The following is a 17,987-nucleotide window of genomic DNA, read 5'->3' on the forward strand; positions in this document are numbered from 1 at the left end:
TTATAATTTGGAGTGACAATTTATTTCTGCGTTGATACTTTTTGTTACTTAAGATATTTAGTGGTCTCCCTCTGGTTACATTGTTCCATACCACTGGATGTTTTGGTGCCTACGTCTTTATCACCAGTCAGCATTATTTTCAGTTTGTGAATTTTTGCTTCTTTGTTTCTGTTGCCAGTATCTAGGGTTAAGCCCTTGGGCATTGCTGGAGTGCCCTCTTGGTGCATGGGATCAGTGTGGAGGTGGTGTTTACACCCACCCATTGTACAGCGCTACGGAATTTGATGGCGCTATATAAATAATAAAATAATAATAATTTTCACACGGATCCCTTTTCTTTCTATTTTTTCTGTGTTCTGCTCTTTCACTCAGTCTTGGCTGCACCCCCTTGAAAACTTAAAAAAAAAAAGAGGACACACTTTTCAAACATAAATCACTTCAGCAAGTTGAAGTACCTTATGGGTCTAGAGTGTCCCTTTAACTTTAAGAAAGACTATTGAAGATGTGTTTGTGCTACTGTTGTATCGTCATAAAGAAACAGAAGTGCTATGCAGGGGACTAAATGTCTGCTCAGTGCAATGTGACACCATGCACATACGTTACTTTGGTCGGGCAGAACAGTAAGAACACTATTAGTGTCAGCGGTAACATTTTATGAGACATGCTGAGACATGTGGTATTCTAAAGGATTGATTTAAAAGGCTAGATTATAAGAAACTAAATCCAGCATAAGACCTATGATCTTTCTGTGTCGACCCATTAAAGACTCCAAATATTTATGTTGTGCAACAAATGATGGGCCTTGACACATCAATGTATGGCATGAAATGACTGCGGTACTTTGCTATTTTGTAGCCAAACAGAGCTAATCCATGTGTTACTGTGTTGTATCTTGATTTATTAAGAATTTGCATTAGGGTGGTATGGGATGTATACATTACTAAACTAAAGGTTCATATACTAAACACTTTAACCTCAAAGGCAAATCTGAGTGCATCTGTCATGGGAGGCATTGTTTTTGATGGACAATTTGCACCAGCCAATAAGGATGGCATACCTCCCAACTGTCCCTTTTTAGAAGGGACAGTCCCCATTTTAGGTAGACATTGCTATTCTATTTTATATTAATGCCCCGCTTTTCTAGAAGCTCAATATTATGGGTGTTTCTGAGTTTATACTAGAGCTCCACAGCAATAATACTCACATTAATGTGTCTTTAAACTACAATACATGTGTTTAGAAGTCAGTCTGTGCAAAAAGGATACATTGTTCCTGCTCTAAATTACATTTTAGTTGCATACATTGTTATTAGTAATTCTCAAAATGTCTTAGGATATCTTCAGCCCTGGACATCACCCACTCACACCAGCTAAAACTAAAGCATCTCCTTTGTACATTTGAAATGTTAAGGGCAGGGCTCGAGTCCTGCAGGAACGCGTGGGAACGGCGTTCCTGCACTTTTTCCACAGCAGGAACGCCGTTCCCATTACTAGTCCTGCAGGACCCAGGGCTGGCACAAGCGGCTGCCAGAGCAGGGGGAGCACAAATCCGAATCCCCTGCCTCTGACTGGGGACTCGGATTTTTAAACTCACCTCTCCCCCTGCAGTCAGTGGAGTCGTCCGGCCTCTCCTGATAATGTCAGTAGGAGGGGGCGTGACTTTCTCTGCTCTTCTCACAGGACCGCTGGGGAGCAGAGGAAGCCACGCCCCCTCCTCCTGACATCATCAGGAGAGGCCGGACGACTCCACTGACTGCAGGCTGCAGGTTCCAGATCCTGTCCCACCCCTCCTGGCCCAAGGTAAGCCTCAGGGAGGGGGGAAGGCACTTTAGGTTTTTTTTGTTTGTTTTTTATCCCTTTCCTCAGGCCCTGCCCCCCTATTTAAGGCCCTGTCCCCCCTCCTCAGTTCCTGCCCCCCTCCTTAGTCCCTTTCCCCAGTCCCTGTCCCCCTCCTCAAGCCCTATCCCCTTACTCAGTCCCTGTCCCCCTCCTCAAGCCCTATCCCTCCTCAGTCCCTGTCCCCCTCCTCAGGCCTGTCCCTTTCCTGAGTCCCTGTCCCCCTATTTAAGGCCCTGTCCCCCTTCCTCAGGCCTGTCCCTGTCCCCCTCCTCAGTCCCTGTCCCCCTCCTCAGTCCCTGTCCCCCCTCCTCAGTCCCTGCCCCCCCTCCTCAGTCCCTGTCCCCCTATTTAAGGCCCTGTCCCCCCTCCTCAGTCCCTGTCTCCCTCCTCAGTTCCTGTCTCCCTCCCCAGTCCCTGCCCCCCTCCTCAGTCCCTGTCTCCCTCCTCAGTCCCTGTCTCCCTCCTCAATTCCTGTCTCCCTCCTAAGTCCCTGTCCTTTTACCGAGTCCCTGTCCCCCTAGTTAAGGCCCTGTCCCCCTCCTCAAGCCCTGTCCCATTACTCAGTCCCTGTCTCCCTTCTCAGTCCCTGTCTCCCTCCTCAGTCCCTGTCTCCCTCCTCAGTCCCTGTCCTCCTCCTTAGTCCCTGTCTCCCTCCTCAGTCCCTGTCTCCCTCCTCAGTCCCTGTCCTCCTCCTCAGTCCCTGTCCTCCTCCTCAGTCCCTGTCCCTTTCCACCTCCCTGCATGTGACTTACACAGCCTTCCATAAACACTTCCTGTAAAGAAAGCCATATTTAGGCTTTCTCTATTGCAAGTTCTGTTTAATTAAGATTTTCTTATCCCCTGCTATGTTAATAGCTTGCTAGACCCTGCAAGAGCCTCCTGTATGTGATTAAAGTTCAATTTAGAGATTGAGATACAATTATTTAAGGTAAATTACATCAGTTTGAAAGTGAAACCAGTTTTTTTTTTCATGCAGGCTCTGTCAATCATAGCCAGGGGAGGTGTGGCTAGGGCTGCATAAACAGAAACAAAGTGATTTAACTCCTAAATGACAGTGAATTGAGCAGTGCAATTGCAAGGGAATGATCTATACACTAAAACTGCTTTATTTAGCTAAAGTAATTAAGGTGACTATAGTGTTCCTTTAACTCTAAAATAGCAGAGAATTGAGCAGTGAGACTACAGGGGCATGAGCTATGCATCAAAACTGCTTCATTAAGCTAAAGTTGTTTTGTGACTATAGTGTCCCTTGAAAGGGTTATTTCAACCACTTCTGCTTTAAGTGGTAGGAGTCTATATGTGCATTATTTCTGCTTGATAAAACTGTAAAAGTTAACAATAACCAAGATGAAACAGGAAATGGTAACATCATTTTTCAGATAAGAAAACTCTGGTAAACATGAACATAGAGGTTAGAAGTTTGAGAAGGAGGGTTAATTCACACTAATTAGGAGATCAATAATTAGGAGATAACCATAGTACTCTGTGTAGATGTGCATAGTGTGAAAGCATGACCCCATATGATAATTGCTCTATCAAATGTTACCAGAGGTGGATTAACTGCCGAATTCTTAGAAAAGTAAACATGGCATGTAAATATAATAATAAACATTCCAAAAAAAACAATAGAGAGCACCATGAAAGACATTGATCTCGGTTTAATGTAGAAGAAGATGGGGAGAAAATGGGTCTTGGGTGAAGATTCAGGGGTTTAATAAAGTGTAGGAAAAGGAAAAGAGGAAGCGGTCAGAATAGGAGTAGAGGAGTCAGGTGACGAGACTATAACACTCTATGGCTAGGTTTGATCTGTTCAGCAATTGATTGTCTTGTGAAAAGTTGCAATTTTGGCAACTAGTTTGTCCTGAGCTCTAGTGAGTTCTTTCTATGGTAGTGCGAGTAGTCAGATACAAGGGATAAGAAGAGGGCAGTGATTGGTATGGATGAAATCAAGTCAACATCTCAGTTCACACTTATCTGTTATTGGCTTAACTGTACTGTTTATCTTCCAATCAGGAATATGTGTTGTGAATATGAGAGTTGTGGCCCTTAAAGGGTTTCTCCAAACTCCAATGCCAGTTCTACGTTAAGAAGGGGTCTCGGTGAAAGCATTCCGTATGTGCAACGTTTCAGCTTGAAACACTGTCTATACAGAGAAATCTGTCTATTTGTGCCACAGTGTAGTTACACATCGAGTACACATGACTTTGTCACCCAGAATTCAGTTCCAGACTGACTCTTGTGAGTTCTGTGCAAAAAACAGTCAGTAATTAGCACACACTGCTTGCTGGCGACAGTCACAATGAGATTCTTCCCTTGTAAGCAGCACGCACAAAGTATTTATAACTGGCTTAATCTAATATTCTCCCCTATCTTCTTTATGCCAGCCCTCGTAGCCTTCCTCTTTCCCTATGTTATATTTTATAGCTTTTCCCCATTACTTGTGCACCTCCCACCACCTTCTGTACATCCCTCGCACCTTGCCCTCCTTGACGAATTGTGCAATAGCAGGTTTTAAAGGTGAGATGTGCTGTTACTCAGCTCATCTAGCTGCTTGTGAATGCACACACCACATGCAAGTGTGGTGTTGTATTCACTGCTTTTGGATTGAATGCTTCTCTATCAGAAGAAACTGATTGGCAGGTCACGGCGCTTGGCGTGCATGTGCCCAAGGTCCAACAATGCTTCTCTGTGACGTTGGAGAATGTGATTTGATAAGAAAATGATAATGATAATAAAATGATTTGATAAGAAAATGGAGGGAGGAGGCATACGTGTATTTGTGTACAGTTAAAACTAAAATAGAGAAACATTTGAAACTTTTAAATACGTTTGGAGTAACCATTTCAGTTCTGTTAGTGTGCAGAGTCTTCCTTTAAAAGAAACTGTCACTTCAACATTAAGAATTGTAAAGGATGCATCTAGTTATGCATTCTACAATTTTGTAAGAAAAGGTACAACAACTCACTCAGAGGCGGCTCTAAACTTGGTGAGGCTGAGGGTGGTGGGGAGGGTGGTGAGGCTAAGGGTATTGGGAGAGTGATGAGGCTGAGAGTGGTGGGGAGGGTGGTGAGGCTGAGGGTGGTAGGGAGGGTGATGAGGCTGAGGGTGGTAGGGAAGGTGAGGAGGCTGAGGGTGGTAGGGAAGGTGCGGAGGCTGAGGGTGATGAGGCTGAGGGTGGTGGGGAGGGTGATGAGGCTGGCTGAAGGTGGTAGGGAGGGTGATGAGGCTGAGGGTGGTGGGGAGGGCGGTAGGGAGGCTGAGTGTGGTGGGGGGTGAGAGAGCCTACCTTTAGTCCCTGGTGGTCCAGTGGACTCCCTGGTGGTCCGGTGGCCACTGCTCCCGGTCTGCAGCTCCGCAGAGCTGCAGACCATGTAATCTCGCGAGACCATCAGAGCGTTTCCGTGGTAACCCGCGGCAACACTCTGATTGGCTGGTTCTCGCAAGACACATGGTCTGCAGCTCTGCTCACTGCGGAGCTGCAGACCGGTGTCTGCGGTGGCTGGCCGGGCAGCCAGGAGGGGCCTCGCACCCGGCGGCATACTGGGCAAGCCGCCGGGCCCCCTCCTGGTGTCAGGTCCTCGGTCAGTGACCGAGGACCTGACACAGTCTACCCACAGGCGGTTTAGGCAGCCGCGAGGCCCCAGCCAGCGCGAGGCCTTTGGCGGTCGCCTGAACCACCTAATTAGAGAGCCGCCCCTGAACTCACTGAAACTAAACAGAAATATGGCTATAAAAGGTGACCTTGTATTCCTTTCAAACATGATGATTGAAAGTGGTAGAATTGCAGTTCAAGATGAACTGGAGAACTCAAAAGGAATTTCAAATATAGTCTAAAAAAGCAAAACAAAAACATAACTGACAATTTTTTGATTTCAGATATTTTGGGCTAAAATTTTAATTGAATTCTTGGGAATTGACACCTTACTGAATAACTGTTTATGTCTGCACTAGATCCACAAGGGAGAAACCCGTTTCCTAAGCATTTACATGAAATATCACACATGTTTCTTAACAGGAAACTATTAATATGGGGACCTCCATATAGCACCCCAAGGTATAATCAAGAGGTTTGAACTTTTTTTAACTTACTTTCCTTGTGTTCAATGCTGGTTAGAGTAGACTATTTAAACTTACTGAACGCCAGAGGATGTGGACCACATAGCAGTTTGTAATGCAAAAATAAGGTTGAAGACCTAAAACTGGACAATGCAACCACTCTACTAACATAGGCCTCATGTAATTCTATTGCTATAAGCTTTTTAAATAATCACAATCTACAAGAAAAACGTTTCAGATCATTTGCCTACAAAGATTTGCATAGGTTTAATTGTGACTAGTCTAGATATATCATTATAAAGCATTTTATTTTCTAGCAGACTGTGATCATTTGTAAAGCTCATCCAAAATAATTAAATCAAGGCCATACAGTTAATTACATAAACTATATAAAGTCATTGGACAAAGTGATGGTGCTTTGTGGTTGATTCTCACAGTTCATTAAAGAGAACAGAGTTCTAGGAAGTAAACAAAATGAGGAGAGGAATACAATCCAGTCAAGGAATGAGATAAAACAGCAGAAAATAAATACAATATACATGATGGAGTAGCCTATGTCAGGTCATGTGTCTTTTTTTAAGACTTTGAAACAGGAAGATCCGAACCCCTCATTTAGTGGTGCATCCTTTACACCAGGAATCCCCACCTGCATCGTTATTAGATAAGTACTGAATGTTTATAGAGTGTATCTGACCTTAAACAATGGTCAAAACCAAAATGGTTACCTGTGCAAAAGCAGAGAGAATATCCTTGCTTATCACATTAAACACCCTTGCCAATCACATGGTTCAAGCTTGCACAGTTCTAAACTTAAGTTAAATAAAATTCATGTTTAGTTTCCCTGTACCACTGGTGACAGCACACTGACCTGATATTCTTGTACATCTAGTCTGTACTTCTCCTTCATCCTCAGCAGCTCTTCTTGCAACATCTTTTGGATCCCCATCAGCTCCTCATACTCTCTGCGCAACTCCACCACCTGAAGGCTGTAGACCCTGGTCTCCTCTTCCACCCCCAGCCTTTCCTCCTCACCCAGCCTCAGATTATTCTCCATTTCCTCAATCTTCTTCTGATAGAGCAGAAATGAATCTTTCCAGGACTGCGAGAGCTCCAGAGAGATACTTTGTATATCCTGCAAGCTGAGTCTGGGGCTCCCTTTTTCATGCATAGCAATATGCAGTGGGACCTTCAGTGCCTGTTCCCTCAGCTCCAGGAGCTCCTGGTAGTTTGAGCCTTGGAGCACCTGGCATTCCTGCTGGAGACGGATATAAAGTTCTTCCAGGGCAGCCTGGCTATTTCTTGCCTGCTGCAGATCCTGCTTGTAAAGTGCCAATTGCTTGTCAATGCCAATTCTCATGGCCCTCACTTGTTCCCATAGCTCCTGGAGGGTCTGCAGCTCCTGCCACAGATTTTCTTTCTGAATTTCTGCCTCACACTTCTCCACAGTCAGCTGCTCCACTTTTGTCCTCAGCTGGCATATTTCAGCATGGTACCCTTGTGCCCACTCTACCCCCCTTTCCAGGCGAAGTCTGTGTATCTCTTCCACCAGCAACTGGTTCTCTTCCTCCAGCTGTCTAACCCTGGAGAGGTACTGACCCAATCGGTTGTTCAATTCATGTAGCTGGGATTTCTCATCCCCAAACCCTCTGACATGTATCATTTTTGGAGGGAAAAAAAATCTTAGCCCTCCTCTCTGATAAAAGTTTGATGTGAACTATTTGTCCTATGCAGCCGTTGCTGTGTGAGTCCCTCAGTGAAGTGACACAGAATGAGCCTATCTGGGCTGTGGGTAATGACAATTAAGGAGGAGCTGTTTATTGGCAAAGAGCTCATGGACTGACCTACCCAAAAAGGGATGCAGCCCAAACACAAGAGAAAGGATGGCATTCCTTTGCTACGAGGATGCAGAGCCCTCTGCTGGAGACTTTACAGTCCAACAAAGTAAAACAAAACAAAACCTGACAGCAGGATTAAACTACAGTCACACTGGAACAAGTATAATAGTAACTTTAGGGTTTAGTCATTTAACTGTGAATTGAGGAGAATTCACAATACGTTCTACAGTAAGTACATTTTATTCCAAAAAAACCATACTGGAGGAACCACACACAACTATTTTAATGTAATGTTTACAGTGACCATGTCAATGCATAACATGTCAATGCATAACAATTTCTTAATAAAGGAACACTCCAAGTACCATAATCACTATAGTTCGCTGTAGTAGTTAATGTGCTCGGAGTGCCCTGGCACACTCTTGTAAGACGTCAAACCGTTTTAGAACCGTTTGACTTCTTACCTATGGTCATCTGGGTGCGTTCCACCTCACCTACAGGCCAATGATAGCTAGAAAGTCCTATTCAGCAAGAGCATAAATTGATCACTATGAGCCAATGAGCTAAACCCTGCACAACAATGTAGTGGTTATAGTGCTTGGATTGTTCTTGCAGTTAATTACCTCCATCTGTTTATGATAGATAAAGCGTGTTCTTAACATGAACATTCACAGTTCTATTGCTCTATGTGTGTTGACATTATTGAGATAATAATTATTCATATTTGTTATATTACTTTCGATTAAAGAGTTACTCCAACCAAAAGCATTGGGGATAGGGGGGTGGGGGGAGTTGTCGGCATATTAGAGGCATTTTGCACATATGCCATCAAAATTAAAATTTCATCTGCCTTTTGTAAATACATCTCTATAAACCACTGTTTGAATGTGACAACATTAAAGGGACACTTCAAGCACCCAGACCACTTCTGCTCATTGGAGTGGTCTGGGTGCCAACTCCCACTACTCTTAACCCTGCAAGTGTAATTATTGCCGTTTTTTATAAACTGCAATAATTACATTACAGGGTTAACTCCACCTCTAGTGGCTGTCTACTAGACAGCCACAAGAGATCACTTCCTCCTTCATAGCACAGATTATCTGTGCTAGAGCGTTGCTGGACGTCCTCACGCTGTGTGAGGACCTCCAGCGTAGCTCATTTCCTCATAGGAAAGCATTGAAAATATTTTTCAATGCTTTCCTATGGGGAGCGCTAATGCGCATGCGCGCCACTGCTGCGCATGCGCATTAGGTCTCCCCGGCCGGTGGGCGGGATCAGTCTCGCCCACCAGCCGACGGAGACAGTAGGAGGAGCGACGCTGAGGAGGAGACAGTGACGAGGCACATCGTCACTGCCTCAGGTTAGTGACTGAAGGTGTTTTCACCCCTTCAGTAACCGGGGATTGGGGGGTGGGAGGGAGAGGGTACCTCCAGTGCCAGGAAAACGGATTGTTTTCCTGGCACTGGAGATTCCCTTTAAGGCTGGATTCTTCTTTAGCTATTTTCTTATTCACAGATCTATTAATAATTCAAAACAAAGATCTATGAATCACATACCTGTGTATTGCATTTCTGACGGGCACAAAGATTACAGTTTGCCAACCTTACGGGAACACTATAGGATCAGGAATACAAATGTGTATTCCTGACCCTATAGTGCTAAAAACCACCATTTAGGTGGCTTGCTCCCCTTAAAAAGTTAGAAAACTTACCTTATTTCCAGCACCCAGCAAGTCTGCCGGCACTGGGCCTGCCCCTAATCCGCCTCCTTGGCTCCTAAGAATTCACGTGTGGTGTTCCCCAAGGTTCCATTCTCGGCCCCCTACTATTCACATTATTTATAAATGATCTGCCTAATGTCTGCAAATCCTCACATGTACACATGTACGCAGAGGTAGAAAAGTGGATCATAAAAAACAAACTCTTACTAACTGACAAAACTGTCACAATAATCTTTGGAACAGTACCTAAATTACACAAATTACAAAATTCCCATCTATGGATCAAAACAAAATCAAATGGCACACTGACCGCAGTCTGCTCTTTCAAATACCTTGGTATGTTGTTAGACCCCAATCTATCTTTTGGCCTGCACATAGAAAAGCTTGCATCTAAACTTTATCCAAAACTAGGTGCCCTGTACAGAAACAAATGCTGCCTAAGCCCTACAGTAAAGGAAAAGATTGTACAGCAAATGCTGATGCCAATCATTGATTATGGGGATGTAGTATATGCACCTGCACCGCAATCCCACATTAATAAACTAAATACATTGTATAAAGTGTTCTGCCGCTTTGTGCTACAATGTAATTACATGACCAACCATTGTGACATGCTAAAAGAACTAAACTGGCTGTTGCTGTAATCCAGACGCACCCTTCATCTTTCCAGCCTTGTGTTTAAGAGCTTTTCTAGGAAGTTCCCACCCTACCTGAGCAGAATGCTCTCCTCGGCTGTTCCCACTTCCTATAACCTCCGATCCAGTACCAGCACTTCATTTAGTCTACCTCAATACAAAAAGAAAGCGGCCCAATCCTCCTTCTCCTACAGAGCGCCGCAATTATGGAACAGCTTCCTGCACACTTTAAAATCTTCCCCAGGTCTAAAATACTTTAAAAGATCCCTCTCTACATACCTCAAAACAGAATGCACGTGCCATGGTTGATTATATATTTCTTATGTGTTATGTTACATTTTGTTTACATTGTGTATTAACTCTTTAAGACCGGAGGGCGTACTATTACGCCCTATTTTAAGCGTCTCTAAATAGTACGCCCTCCGGTCTTTTGTTACTTACCCGGTCGCCGGCAATCCCACGCCGGCGATCGCGGTTGGGGGGACTCCCAGGGAGCCCCCCGCGGCACGTCCTTCCTCCTGGGGGGCTTCCCGGCCATGTGAGAGTAAGGTTCTTGCGAGGACCTCACAATCACATGGCCGGGTTAGCTGGCTGATGCATTGCCAGCAGGGGGACTGCCTGTAATGACAGGTAGTCCCCCTGCTGGCGGGAAATAAAATAAAAATAATTAAAATAAGTGTAAAAAAAAAAATTATATACTTACCGGTAGATCATATATATATATATATCATATATATATGATCTAAGTATATATATACACATATACATACACACACATACACTGTCTAGGTGTATTTTACTATTAATATATATAATTATATATATGTATTTTAATATCAAATTACACGTAGACTGATACTGATTAAATAGATATATAATTATTGTTATATATATATTTATATATAATATAAAAAAATATGTAAATACTTTAAAAAATAAAATTACTAAAATAATTAAAAATAAATAATTAAAAAATATATAGATGTGTGTTATTTCGTTCTAACTGTATTGTGATATTAATATATATATATTTATATCAAAATACATATAGAACGAAATAATATATATATCTATATACATAAATATATACGTATATATCACTATATATATACCTATATATAAATAGAAATATAAAAAAAAAAAAAAAAAAAAATATATATATACATATATATACACATATGTATATATATATACATATATTAATTCTACACATATATTTATGTAATATTTTTACATAATTAGGTATCTTAATTAATTACAATTAGCGGGACCTGCCTGACAACCCATGCCGAAAGTAAAGGGAATTTAATTTGCTAGCACTATATTTAACCCTATACCTTTCCAAGACACCATAAAACCTGTACATGGGGGGTACTGTTCTACTCGGGAGCCTTCGCTGAACACAAGTATTAGTGTTTCAAAACAGTAAAATGTATTACAACCATGATATCGCCAGTAAAAGTGAAGTTTTTTGCATTTTTCACGCACAAACAGCACTTACACGGACGATATTATTGCTGCAATACTTTTTACTGTTTTGAAACACAAATATTTGTGTTCAGCAAAGTCTCCCGAGTACAACAGTACCCCTCATGTACAGGTTTTATGGTGTTTTCAAAAGTTACAGCGTTAAATATAAGGCTTGTGTTTCATTTTTTTCACATTAAAATTCGCCAGATTGGTTACGTTGCCTTTGAGACCCTATGGTAGCCCAAGAATGAAAATTACCCCTATGATGGCATACCATTTGCAATAGTAGACAACCCAAGGTATTGCAAATGGGGTATGTCCAGTCTTTTTAATAGCCACTTAGTCACAAACACTGGCCAAAATTGGCATTTTTTGCATTTTTCACACACAAACAAATACTAACGCTAACTTTGGCCAGTGTTTGTGACCAAATGACTACTAAAAAAGACTGGACATACCCCATTTGCAATACCTTGGGTTGTCTACTATTGCAAATGATATGCCATTATGGGTGTAAATTTTATTCCTGGGGTACTATACAGTCCCAAAGGCAACGTAACCAATCTGGCGAATTTCAATTTCAAATGTAACACGCTAAGGAAGATACCCAGATGCTGTAGAACTACAACTCCCATGTAGCTTTGCATTACTTTAGAATGACAAAGCATCATTGAAGTTATAGTTTAAAACATATGGGGATCTACATTTGGACATCTCTGCTCTAGATGGTTATATAACATTTTGCAGTTTGAAATTAGACCACGCTCACCTTTCCTGTAGCCGTCTCGATGTTCATCCCCAGTGGGAACTTTTCATGCTCACTCAATTATTACAGCTCTGCAGTTAAGATAGGTGGAACACTCCTGCAGCCAAGAGAATAAAATGTATTGGAATATTTAATTTAAATGATTATTTCAATACACTATACTGAGTGGACAGACATTATAGCTTTCTAATTTAACCTGAATCCTGTAATTATATACAAGTGACATTTTCTGATTGCTTTGTGTATGGGGGAATTTATGATCAGTTTTGGGAATAACGCGTCCTAGTCTCTAGACTCTAGTTCTCAATCTTAAAATGATATCTCTCCCACAACCACACCACCACCACCCCGTCTCTCCTTTAGGGTATAGTATAATTCTAGAGGTACATACCTTTATTGCAGCTTGAAATCCCTAATTATTTCAGCTCTGCAGTTGGGATAGGTGACAATCTCCTCGAGTCATATCGGTATGAACTGAGAATGGAACAACATATGATATTTAATTAGGAGTAATTTTTGAATAAACTAAACTGTGTGTACAGACACTATACCTTTTAACCTGTAATATAGTAACCTATATAAAATATTGACATATTTATTTCAATAACTCTCTCTATTTCTTCTCTAGGGTAAATAGGATATAAGTATAATTCTAGAAGGTCCATACCTTTTATTGCAGGTTGAAGTCAGATCCGGCAGCCATTTTGCTGAACTTTGTTCACTTAGATTATAACTACTGCCCTGCACATGGGACAGGTGCAATGCCTCTGCAGCCACATCTGTATGCACTCAATATGGAATCTGTGACTACAGTGCAGCAGCATGATTTCCTCACCAGAGTCAAACGCACTCAAGCAAATGCTGCATTCATCCTGTTCATCATCTCCCTGAGCTTCCTGTGGAATAGCTCGGGGAGGGTCCTCATTTTGTGCAAGAGGAGGCTCATTGTTATCCACATGTTGGGCATTAACAGGTTGTGAAGGCTCGTGAACAGGCACTGGCTGGCGATTTCCTTCATTGTTCTCAGACTGGTGGTTTTCTAAATTTTCCAGTTCACCAGCATTATTTACGTTAGGAGGAGGTGGCACACTATTGCGATTTAAGGGGGATCTGCTTCTCCCTGGTCTCTGCCTATCTCTCCCTCCTTCACTTTCAGATCCGTCTCTGCGCCTGCCAGTCCTCATATTCCTTCTTCCTGCTCTGTCCCTTACTCTTTCTGTTCCCCGTCTTGGGGAATTGTCTTGCCTTCCTCTGCGTTCCCTTCCTATTCCTTGGCTTTGTCCGCCATTTCTGGTGGGGTGTCTTTCAGGGACAAGAGGACTCCGACTTCTCCCACCCCTCCTTGTTTCTTGCCTTGCAGATGGTGTTCGGGATCTGTTTGCTCTGGAATTAGCATGCCTTCCCCGAGACCCTAATCAAAAAAGTATGGATAAAGAGTAACTGCGAAACCATGACCCCCTAAGTGTTTTGAAGTGTTCATGGTGCAATGAGTCTGTATGTGCAGTGTTTTAGTGTGAAATTTCGCTTATATCGAGATACCTGATACCATTTTCAAAAGTATAGGTCCACCTGCGCCAGCAACATTAGCCAGCGGCAACAAGTGGTTGCTGATATTAAAACTGTGCATGAATAATGTTTGTTGTCAGCATGCTGGAGACGGATGTACAAAAGATACAGGGTTTGTGTAAGAATAGTGCAAATGTGGAGCTATCACTTACTTGTTTGGGAAGCTGCTTCTTCCTGTCTATTACGGACTCTTTGGCTTCTCCTTCTTTGCCTACCATCCATAATCAGTCAATAAATCAATAAATGTTCACTTCAGTTAGGACCAGTGACAAGCACAGTTCACTATTACAAGCCTATCTGCGCTCTGTGCAGATGGTAACATGCATGGGGTTTGTATAGGCAACAATGATGATGTCACTGGCTGACATCACAGTGAGATAAGTCAGACTGTTACACTGTGTGTTTGAATATGGCAGGTAGCTCTTGAAAATGGAAATAAGAAGTCATAATCTTATAATATTGTTCAACTTTCCTATTTCCAGTATAGAGGTTTCCACAAAATTATGGACTATCAGACTTTATATCAAAATAGCCAGATTGGAAAAAATCTCAAATTCATGGTTCCATCTTGGTTTATTTGGCTTGGTATTTTTACTTCCTTGGTGCATTAAATTATCCTGTAGCTTAGAGAATAACCCTGGATATTTCCATTTTTAGGTTCACTATCGGACATAACCTGTGATGTTATCAACATATGTTTAATAAAACACTGTGTATAAAAGGGCTCACTGACGGCTGTGCTTTAATATACATCCCTATGCCGTCCTACAATAGGAGGGCCTAACAATGTTAGGGCGGCTGAGCAAGTCATAATGATCTGGCCCTCCCTCCCGTCCTCCTACTAATCCAGCAACCAGATTGCGGTCTGGGGGTCTGCCTGGCAACCCCACAGTTCTCTGCCACTCTCTTTCTTCACTTTGATGAGAGGCAGAGAGATTATTGATAAAAAGTGTGGGGGAATCTATTGTGTTTTTGAACTCTTTCAGTGCTGATCACAGTGATTAGTAAGTGTGTACTGTTATTTTTATAAATTTTGCCCCTTTTTATTAACTACAGCAGTTAAAAAAACAACAACAACTTTTTAAAACCCCTTGTCTGCTGTCTGATCATTGTACTGTCCAGTTTCTGTGCTGATTGGTACTATATCAGTAATCAGTGTAATCAGAGGGCTCTCTGATCAAGCTGACATTTTTTTTTTACTTCTATTCTATTCTAAAACCCTTTTGATGCTGGTTGTAGCTGTAATTTTATAATAATTTTTGGGTTGGGTGTAGGGCAGAGCCAAACGCCAACCTGGCCAATCAGTATCTCCTCATATCGATGCATTGGATGATTGCATCACTATGGGAAAATTTCTGAATGGAGACGGTGAATGTCAGTGCTGCAAACTGTGCAGCGCTGACCCAAGAAGCACCTCTAGTAGCCATCCGAGGAGTGGCCTCTGGAGGTGTCCCTAGGCTTAAATATAAGCACTGCCTTTTGTCTGAAAAGGGAGTGTTTACAGCAAAAAGCCTGCATGGACTGACCTTACTCACCAGTACAACTACATTAAGCTGTAGTTGTTCTGGTGACTATAGTGTCCCTTTAAATATGATTATATTTTAAATAAATCTTTTATTTAATTCAACATATGAAATCTTAATTTTCTTCTGTGCACATCTGTCAAGCTGAATGGTTTCAGATTTTCAAATAAAATGAAATATAAGACATAGAGTCCTAAAATAAAGAATAAAGAAAATGCTAAATTTGTTTGTAAACTTGCATTTTTATTTATTTAAAGAAAAAAAAAAGTTATATAACACCAGCCAGTTATATGTGAAAAAGCAATTGTCCTCCTTAGTAATTCAAACAAACCAGTAAGCAAATGTGGAGCTTGGCTTTGGTTATTTACATGAATGTTTATTTTTTTTGGTCTGTACTAATTACTAATTTTATTGTTTATGTTTCTGTTGTTCATTTGTAATAAATTGGTTGTGAGCAGTCATGGGTGGTGAGGTTTAAAGGATCACTATAGTGTCAGGAAAACAAACCTGTTTTCCTGACACTAAACAATCCTCAGGTCCCCCCCCCCACCCTCAGGGCCCTCCTCCCGCTGGACTGAAGGGGTTAAAACCCCTTCAGCCACTTACCTTAATCCAGCGCTGGGCTCCCTCGGCGCTGGTGACCTCTCCTCCCCTCCCGACGTCAGCTCCCGAGTGGAGCCGAATGCGAATGCACGGCCAGAGCCGCACGCGCATTCAAACCGCCCATAGGAAAGCATTTCTCAATGCTTTCCTATGGACGTTCTGCACGCTGAATGCGATTTTTGTGAAGACAGCCACTAGAGGCTGGATTAACCCTGCAATGTAAACATAGCAGTTTCTCTGAAACTATGTTTACATCTGAAGGGTTAAAACCTGAGGGACCTGGCACCCAGACCACTTCATTGAGCTAAAGTGGTCTGGGTGACTATAGTGGTCCTTTAAAGATGATAGAGAGCCTTACTGTACCTCAGAATTTGCTCTGCCCCCTGCTTTATTAAACTCTGCCCGTTTATTCAACCCCTGATCCAATGAGAGGTCATGCCTTGATTAATATTATAAACCTATAGATCCATTTAAGAAAAAACAACTTCTTAATAGAGGTCTGACTGTTACCCAATGAAAGCCCAATAAGACAGGGCAATAGCTAGGCCTGTCTTTTAGCATGTCCAGGATTTCACAACCTAGTGAGTAACATAAGTTTCTATTAGAGCCAGCTAAGCACGTCTGAGGAGTCTATACTGAGAAAAAGGGCATTTTTGCAAAAATGTCTTATAATATTGAAAAAGTTAGTTGTTGAATACCTCAGCAGCATCACCCGCCATCAATGGTCGGGGTGGGGTTGTGGTGAGGAAATGGCAGAACTAATCAAGGCAGACCCAAAGGGGAAATGTATCAAAGTGTCACTGAATTTTTCATTCATATCAAGCACAGTTGATCAAATGTGCTAATTTTCTTTTTCATCTGTTGCCTTTTCTTTTGCGCCCTAGCTGTTATTTTTGAAGATGGGCTACTTTTTTTTCATTGACACAATCTTTTCAGTACTTTTTCCAATCAAAAAGTGTTCTGTTTCACTTCACTTTTTTCCACCCCACTAAAAATGTCAGTTTTCTGAAATGCTAATTTCTGCAAAAACTGGAGGCATCTACTATCAAAAAAATTAAAATCACTTTTTAGATCAATTCTAGAACACTTCATTAAATACAATCAAAATAATGCCTGAATTTAAATATCACTTTTCATAACACATCAATAAATATCCCTCATCATGTTTTTTTTTTATATATAATACACACTTCTCACTTGCTTTTTATTAGTGCCATTATAATAAAGATTGTTTACATTTTTCTACTGCAACAAAAAATAGGAGACACTGCCCAACTTGCCTCTATGGACCACGCTCTCTGGTTTTGGGCAGGTTTAACAAAGGTTTTCACATCTTTCTTTCCCCTAGTTTAGACTTCACTCCGCTCACTGCGTCATGGATCTTGTCATCATAGTATTTGAAAGAGGTATATATGCCATTGCTTTGTTTCTTGGCACACTCTGATCTCCCACTGGCCATGCCAAACAGAGAAAATATCTTATTGCTTTTTCTTTTACACTTCAAACGTCTTCCACTATCTCCGTGGGTGGATACAAGGAAATCAATTATTCTAGAGTTTAAATATAAATACATAAAAAGGGAAGAACAATCTGCCATAATCAACAAAATTTGATGAAACAAAACCACAATAATTCACCAAGTTATGTGCACACATTTTGAACAACATTCAAAACATGACCAAATTAAAGGAACACACTCTCTGTATATATATATATACATGTAGTGTCCCACTTCTAAAATAAAGTTCAAACTAAAAATCGCCATTAAACTGACTTTGAGTACAGCATCACAATGTCTCCTTACTGCAGATTGATTCCGTGAGGTCATCAATTCTGTCCTAATAAGTAGCTAACTTAAGCTTATTTAGTAAATATACCATTTATATTAAGAATGTACAGTGTGCTACTACTGTCACACATATGTGAGCCTAGCGTTCACTTTAATTTAGAATTATTGTTGCAGTATTATTACCAA

The 17,987-nt window shown here is 41.6% G+C and overlaps 1 protein-coding gene across 1 annotated transcript in view; it reads right to left on the minus strand.

The window, feature by feature from the left end:
* The window catches only part of SYNM (synemin), a 29,327-nt gene extending 21,642 nt beyond the window's left edge, over positions 1-7,685 (minus strand). The window contains exon 1 of the mRNA XM_063448855.1: positions 6,763-7,685. Within this exon, the coding sequence (XP_063304925.1) occupies positions 6,763-7,554 (792 nt within the window). The 5' untranslated portion in view covers positions 7,555-7,685. The remainder of the gene's footprint in view (positions 1-6,762) is intronic.
* Between the last annotated feature and the right edge of the window lie 10,302 nt (positions 7,686-17,987).

This window comes from Pelobates fuscus, chromosome 3, assembly GCF_036172605.1.
Source record: "Pelobates fuscus isolate aPelFus1 chromosome 3, aPelFus1.pri, whole genome shotgun sequence".
Classification (NCBI taxonomy): domain Eukaryota; kingdom Metazoa; phylum Chordata; class Amphibia; order Anura; family Pelobatidae; genus Pelobates; species Pelobates fuscus.